Here is a 6,978-nt window from a genome sequence, read left to right on the forward strand (position 1 = left end):
AAAATTGAGGCTTGAGTATGACCCAACATTTCATTACTTATTTTCCACGGACAAAACGCTTTACCGACAAAAGATTTCCATTTATCCATTTTATCAAATTGTCCTTTCATTCTCAAGGCTGAGCCTACCAACACATCCCAAGTTAATTACGTTTTCTTTTATATTATCTCATATTATTAGTAGTTTGAAAAACCAGTTTCCAATAATTATCATCATCTTCCATTTTAATGCAAAAACCATTTTCAAGGGACATTTTTAATTTTTTTTTCATTTTTTTTATATATATTTTTACTTTTTTCTTTTTTAGTTAGATTTAAACTACGAACATCCTATCCCCACACATAAATTTTGAACCGTCCTCAATGCAAGGATAACGAAGGCTTAAAACAAAAATAAAATAAAGTCGAACTACAAAAAACTAAAACGTAGAAATAAAAAAAATAAAAAAATAAGCTAGATAATGGAAAAGACTTAGCTGGTAATATGCGCATGAAACTTGATGCCAAGGTCTTCTTTCCAAAGTTGCCCACCAATTCCGAAGGATCTCTTTCTCTCACACACGAACGGAAGCGGCAAATATATAACAAACATATCTAATAATTTATCTTATCAAATCAACCATTTGACAGATATTATGCATTCAAAGTATTTCACATCAACCGAAAAATATATAAAATAAAACATGAATAAATAGCAGCAAATAATAATAAACATAAGGTATACGTCTCAGCTCCTCCATCCCCACACTTGTATTTTTCATTATACTCTTCCTTGAGATCATCTCTCTAGCTCACTCAATCTTTCTTCAACCTTGCAAAACTTAAAAACACACAAATAAAGAAGAACTACAAAAAAACAACGTTAGTTACCTGACAAGACTCAAAAATAAAAATAAAAAATGGTACAAGAATACAAACTCTACACTTGAGTTTTCACTCAAGAGTCTAGTTGGTGAGTTGAGATGATGATTCGAGAGGAGTTTCCTCCATCTCGAGCGAATCTTCCGACCCTCCTAAATATAGCTTTAAACGATGGCCATTCACCTTCCATGAAGTTTCGTTGTACGGATTCTCCAACTCCATCACTCCATACGGAAAAACTTCTTTAACTACATATGAAACCGTCCACTTCAACTTCAATTTACCATAAAACAACTTCAAAAGGGAATTAAATAACAACACTTTATATCCCTTTTTAAAATATTTACCTCCCTTCAGCCGTCGATCATGAAAAACTTTCATATTTTCTTTGATATTCAATGATCGAGAATATGCTGCATCACGAAGTTCTTCCAACTCATGAATCTGAAAATACCTCTTCCTCGTAGCCTCGGTAAGATCAAGATTAACCGTCTCCAACGCCCAAAATGTCCGGAGCTCCAACTCAACGGGAAGATGACAAGCTTCACCGTAAAAAACATAAACGGTGTAGTACCCAATGGTGTCTTATACGCGGTTCGAAATGCCCATAACGCTTCATCCAACTTCTCTGACCAATCTTCACCCCCTCTATTTACATTTTCGACTTGACCATTCGTTTGAGGATGGTAAGCGGTAGAGGTGTGATGAGTATCTCCGTAATGATCTAATGCCTTTTCCATGACGGCGTTGCAAAAATGAGTGCCCCGATCACTAATAATAGCTCTTGGAGTACCGAAACGAGTAAACAACTTGTTGAGAAACTTCACAACAACCAGAGCATCATTGGTGGCCAATGCTTGGGATTTAACCCATTTAGAAACATAATCGATCGCCACTAAAATATATTTGTAACCACCAGAAACAGGAAATCGTCCCATAAAATCGATGTCCTAAACATCAAAAGTTTCAAGAGTTTAGATGGGGTTTTGAGGCATCTCATTCTTAGATGAAATATTACCGGTGCGTTGGAAAGCATCACACATCTTCAAAAAACCAATAGCATCCATCACAACTGTTGGCCAATAAAAACCACAATCAAATACCTTGAGCCGTGGCATGCACACCATGATGACCTCCCGTCAAACTTCATGAACAAGTTTTACAATATCCAACCCTTTTTCTCTCGTTACACGCCTTCTAAGAATCCGATCACTACAAATCTTGAACAAAAGTGGATCATCCCAAACATACCTGGTAACATTTCTAAAAAATATTCTTTTGTTGCATAATCATCCCCTTCAAGATAATACCTTTAGACAGATAATTAGCAAAATCAGCGAACCATGGCATACCTTGCTTTTCGGCTGCAACAAAATTTATCAAATCATGTGGGAATTTATCTCCAATCTCTTCATCATGAATCTCTTCTCTCTTCGGATTTTCTAAACGGGAAAGATGATCAGCCGCTACATTCTCCGCCCCCTTCTTGTCTTTAATTTCTATGTTAAACTCTGAAAGTAAAAGAATCCATCGTATAAGACGAGGCTTCACATCTTTCTTTTGAAAGAGAAAATGCAAAGCTGAATGATCGGTAAAATCGGTGGTCTTCGAAAGCGCAAGAGAGGACCGAAACTTTTCAAATGCGAACAACGGCTAAAAGTACTTTTTCGGTAGTGGTGTAGTTCTCTTAGGCATCATTACACGTCTTGCTTGCATAATAAATTGGATGAAAGTGTTCTCACGCCTTTACCCTAAAACCACCCCAATTGCATAATCACTTGCATCGCACATGAGCTCAAAAGGCAAGCTCCAATCGGGTGAAAGAAGAATCAGGGCACTCACAAGTTGCTCTTTCAAAAACTTGAACGCCTTCAAACAATCTTCATCAAACACAAAGGGAACATCTTTCTCAAGGAGTCGGGTCATCGGGCGGGTAATTTTGGAAAAATCTTTAATAAACCGCCGATAAAAACCTTCATGACCAAGAAAACTTCTTTTAGCCTTGACACTCGTTAATGGAGGAAGTCTACTAATCATATCAATCTTTGCTCGATCCAACTCCATACCATCTCTTGAAATCTTGTGACCCAAAAGGATCCCTTCCGTCACCATAAAATGACACTTCTCTCAATTCAACATCAACTTCGTTTCACCTCTTCAACTTCTTTTCAAGATTCCCCAAACAATAATCGAAAGAAATACCGTAAACCGAAAATCATCCATAAATACCTTCATGGAAATCTCTGTCATAACGAAAAGATGGCCACCATACAATGCTGAAAAGTGGCCGGAGCGTTACACAACCCAAACGGCATGCAACGATACGCAAATGTGCCATACGGGCATGAATCGTCTTCTATTGGTCTTCCGGTGCAATAGGAATCTGAAAATAACCTGTAAAAACAACAAGAAAACAATAAAATTGCTAACCTGCAAGACGCTCCAACATTTGATCAATAAACGGCAACGGAAAATGGTCCTTCCGAGTGGCATCATTCAACCTCCGATAGTCAATACACACACGCCAACCGGTAACTGTACGCGAAGGGATAAGATCATTCTTCTCGTTCATAACAACTGTCATACCCCCTTTCTTTGGAACAACTTGGGTCGGACTTACCCATGGAGAATCTGAAATCGGGTAAATCATTACGGCATCCATCAAATTTAAAGCCTCTTTCTTGACAACTTTTTGCATGTTCGGGTTAAGACGCCGTTGTGGTTGCACCACGGTTTATACTCATCTTCAATCAAAATTTGGTGGGTATAGTAAGCGGGACTAATACCATGAATATCTGAAAGCCTCCATGCAATTGCCCCTTTATGCAACTTCAACACTTCAATCAACTTCATCTTTTCTTCCTCCGTCAACTTGGAAGGCGCAATAACTGGCAAATTCGAATCCTCTTCAAGATAAGCATACTCCAAATGTGATGAAAGAACTTATAATTCCAATGGAGCAGGTTTCTCTGCATCTTTCTCACATATAACTTCACTAACCTCCATAATCTCCGCCAAGCAAGAAATGCCATCCACCACCACTTCCTTTAACTCTTTATCAATACCAACCCAACAAGATCGGCTCCACAAATGTAATCAAGACATGTATCAAAACCTAAAATAAAAGAGTTAAGAAAATAAATGGAATGGCACGGATCACTAAAATCATCATGATCACTCGGGTGCTTCATCGACCTAGCAACATCATAAGTAACATTCTCATCACCAACCAAAAGTTTGATCCTCCCGCCATACACATCAATAATTGCCTTCGCCTTTCGCAAAAACAGATGACCAAGAATAATGGGAACCCTCTCGTCGGCCTCCATATCAAGTACCACCACCGAAAAAAGAACTTATCAACTTTCACTATCAAATATTCAATGATACCTCGCGGGTACTTAACCGAGCGATCCGCCAATGACAAGGACATGTGAGTCGGTGTAAGCTCGCCTAAATCCAACTTTTCGTACAAAGAATATGGTATGAGATTAATACTAGCACCCAAATCCGCCAACACTTGACTTATAATATCACTACCAAACAAACATGGAATCGTAAACACACCCGGATCTGACAACTCTTCTGGCTCCCGATTTAAATCTACCGCCAAACAATCCCCGTTAAGGGGAATAGATGAAACCTCTTCCAAACAATCTTTTCTTTTTAGCAAGTCTTTCAAATATATCGCATACTTCGCCAGACGTTGGAGAGCTTCAATGAACGGAAGATTGATCTTCAACTGTCAGAACATATAGAAAAAATTCTTGTAATCCCTTGTATACGTTTTATGCTTAAGGTGAGCGGGATACGGTACGTGAGCAAGATCAATGATGTGTGACGGTCGGACTACAACCGGCTTCTTCTCCACTCGTGGCTCAATAGTTGGTGTTTTACCTTGTGTCTTACCCGGAACCTCCATCTCGATCTCTTTATTAACCACTTCTTCATCTTCAACTTCAACTCTTTTTATAACTATATCGGGACCCAAAACCCTTCCGCTATGAGTAGTAATGGCTTTCAATTAAGTGGCCGGATTCGGTTGCGTAGTACATATAAACTGTCCTTGAGGCCTTTCGTCGAGACGCGAAGCAATGTCACCAACAGACCTTTGAAGGCCAAGTAACGATGATTGTTAATTCTTAAAGAGTAGGTCGTGCTCGGCAAACTTTTTCTATGTAGCTTGATCTCTCTCCAGGATTTACTCCATTGTATCTTCTAATCGTCCCATTCCACCACTCGATTACTACACATTATTTTGAACATTATTACCATTATTATTATTATTATTATTATTATTATTATTATTATTATTATTATTATTATTATTATTATTATTATTAAAATACTGACCTTGTCCTTGATTATAATCATTTTGAAAACCAGGCGGTGCACCGAACGGAAGCATGTTGGAATTAATCTAATTCGAGTTCTTGTATGTGTTCCAATTATGATTTTTGTCGTCATAAGTGTTGGAAAAGCTGTTCTGACCAACAACGAAATACACCTCTTGATTCATCAACAGGCACTCCAAAGTACCATGTCCACCCCTACAAAATTCACACATATCCATTTTGGTCTTGAGTTCCTTCACCTCTCTAGTCAAAGATTCCGAAGCAGCAGCCACACTAGTGTCCAGATTAACCTGGTGCACACCTTGAGCAGATGAGGGTGTATAAGTGACGGGAATGGAATTCCCTTGACGTGGCCGTTTGGCGTATTCTAGATTGTGCAAAACTTTCAAACATCTCATTGCACTCTGTAACATTTTTCTTATCCATCAAATTACATCCCCCCCACGACACTGTCGAAACGGGTTTGAGTTTCATAGTTCAATCCATTATAGAACTTCTCAATAAGAGCCCATGGCGTGAGACCATTCTGTGAACAACGAGACAACAGATTTTGAAAGCGCTCCCAAGCCTGGCAATACTGTTCATCTGGTTCCATATGAAAGGAGTGGATTTGATCACGAAGGTGAGCTTCTTTAGTAGGAGTGAAGTATTTCTTGATAAATGCTGAATGCAGTGCTTCCCAAGTAGTGAACGTGCCAGGTGGCTGAGTGTCGAGCCAAAGAGCTGCTCGTCCTGCAAGTGAAAAATGAAAGAGATGTAAGAAAATAGCATCTTCAGTAGCACCTTGTAAATTAAAAAGTTTTAAGAATACGGCTAAGCCGTTTAATATGTGTTGGTGCATATTCGTCATCACGCCCATGAAATTGGTTAGCTTGAACGAGAGAGTTCATGACGTATGACAGAATTTGCCATGAGTTCGGATTGTTGATCTCGAGAATGATGATGGGCGAATGGTTTCCAATGAAACCACTGAAAGCTTGCGCAGCAATCGTTTGGTTGTCAGCCATTTGAACTTCAGGTTGGCTTCTCAGACTTGATAGTGGTGAACTATGTGCTGATGACTTTGGTGTTGAACAAGACTCTGGCGGCTGTTTCTCTGATGTTGAACTAGCCACAGACATCAGCAAAGAAAATCAAAGATTTTCCAGCGGTAATCCTTGCGAACGAAGATGTGGCATATACCTGAAAAACACAAAACCAAATGGGTAGACTCTAATAAAATATTCGAAAATAAAAAACTGAAAATAAAATCAAATATAACTTAAAATTAGACTCATACGACTCAAAAACAAAAATAAAGCAAATAACACGTATGTAGCAAGTAAGTCTAATCGAAGCTAATAACGCAATCGCCAAGATTCCCTGGCAGCGGCGCCAAACACTTGATGTACTAAAAGTAGTCTAATAATAATTAACTAAATTATGCTAATCTAGACACTAAGTAATACTCTAGACTCTCTAAAACCTGACTAATCTACTAACCGGCAAGTGAACAGATCGAATCTAGTAAAGCTAAGTAAGTCTGGATATCAAACCCAAGTGACTCTTTAAATTACGTAAATTAACTAATTGGACTCGACTAACTGACACGACTATTTAAATATTATTATCAAAGGGGGGGTTTACTTTAAAACTAAATTTAAACTAATTAAGAAAAATAAACAAGAGACAATTTTTATTGATTTAAATCAGATGACGATGAAAAACCACCTAGGCTAAAATCCCCAAAGTTTCAGTTATCAATTAATCAGAAAATGCTTGTT

The 6,978-nt window shown here is 38.2% G+C and overlaps 1 protein-coding gene across 1 annotated transcript; it reads right to left on the reverse strand.

Annotated features, from left to right (window-relative positions):
* Nucleotides 1–944: 944 nt before the first annotated feature.
* LOC143566170 (uncharacterized) lies at nt 945–2,972 on the reverse strand. The gene is made up of 6 exons (XM_077052930.1): nt 2,611–2,972; nt 2,213–2,224; nt 2,006–2,111; nt 1,435–1,810; nt 1,208–1,402; nt 945–1,108 (listed from the first exon to the last, which is right to left on the reverse strand). Exons 1-6 carry the CDS (start codon nt 2,970–2,972, stop codon nt 945–947), a joined length of 1,215 nt encoding a protein of 404 aa, XP_076909045.1.
* Between the last annotated feature and the right edge of the window lie 4,006 nt (nt 2,973–6,978).

The sequence above is a fragment of the Bidens hawaiensis genome, unplaced genomic scaffold, assembly GCF_021521415.1.
Source record: "Bidens hawaiensis isolate Kalapana, Puna unplaced genomic scaffold, B.hawaiensis_p1.1 tig00022718_1, whole genome shotgun sequence".
Classification (NCBI taxonomy): domain Eukaryota; kingdom Viridiplantae; phylum Streptophyta; class Magnoliopsida; order Asterales; family Asteraceae; genus Bidens; species Bidens hawaiensis.

Coding starts and splice junctions, on each gene's coding strand:
- LOC143566170 (XM_077052930.1), bottom strand. CDS start 2,972: ATGGTGACGGAAGGGATCCTTTTGGGTCACAAGATTTCAAGAGATGGT. Junction 1,811..2,005: donor TTGTAAAACTTGTTCATGAA/GTTTGACGGGAG, acceptor TTTGATGTTTAG/GACATCGATTTTATGGGACG. Junction 1,403..1,434: donor CGCGTATAAGACACCATTGG/GTACTACACCGT, acceptor TTTACGGTGAAG/CTTGTCATCTTCCCGTTGAG.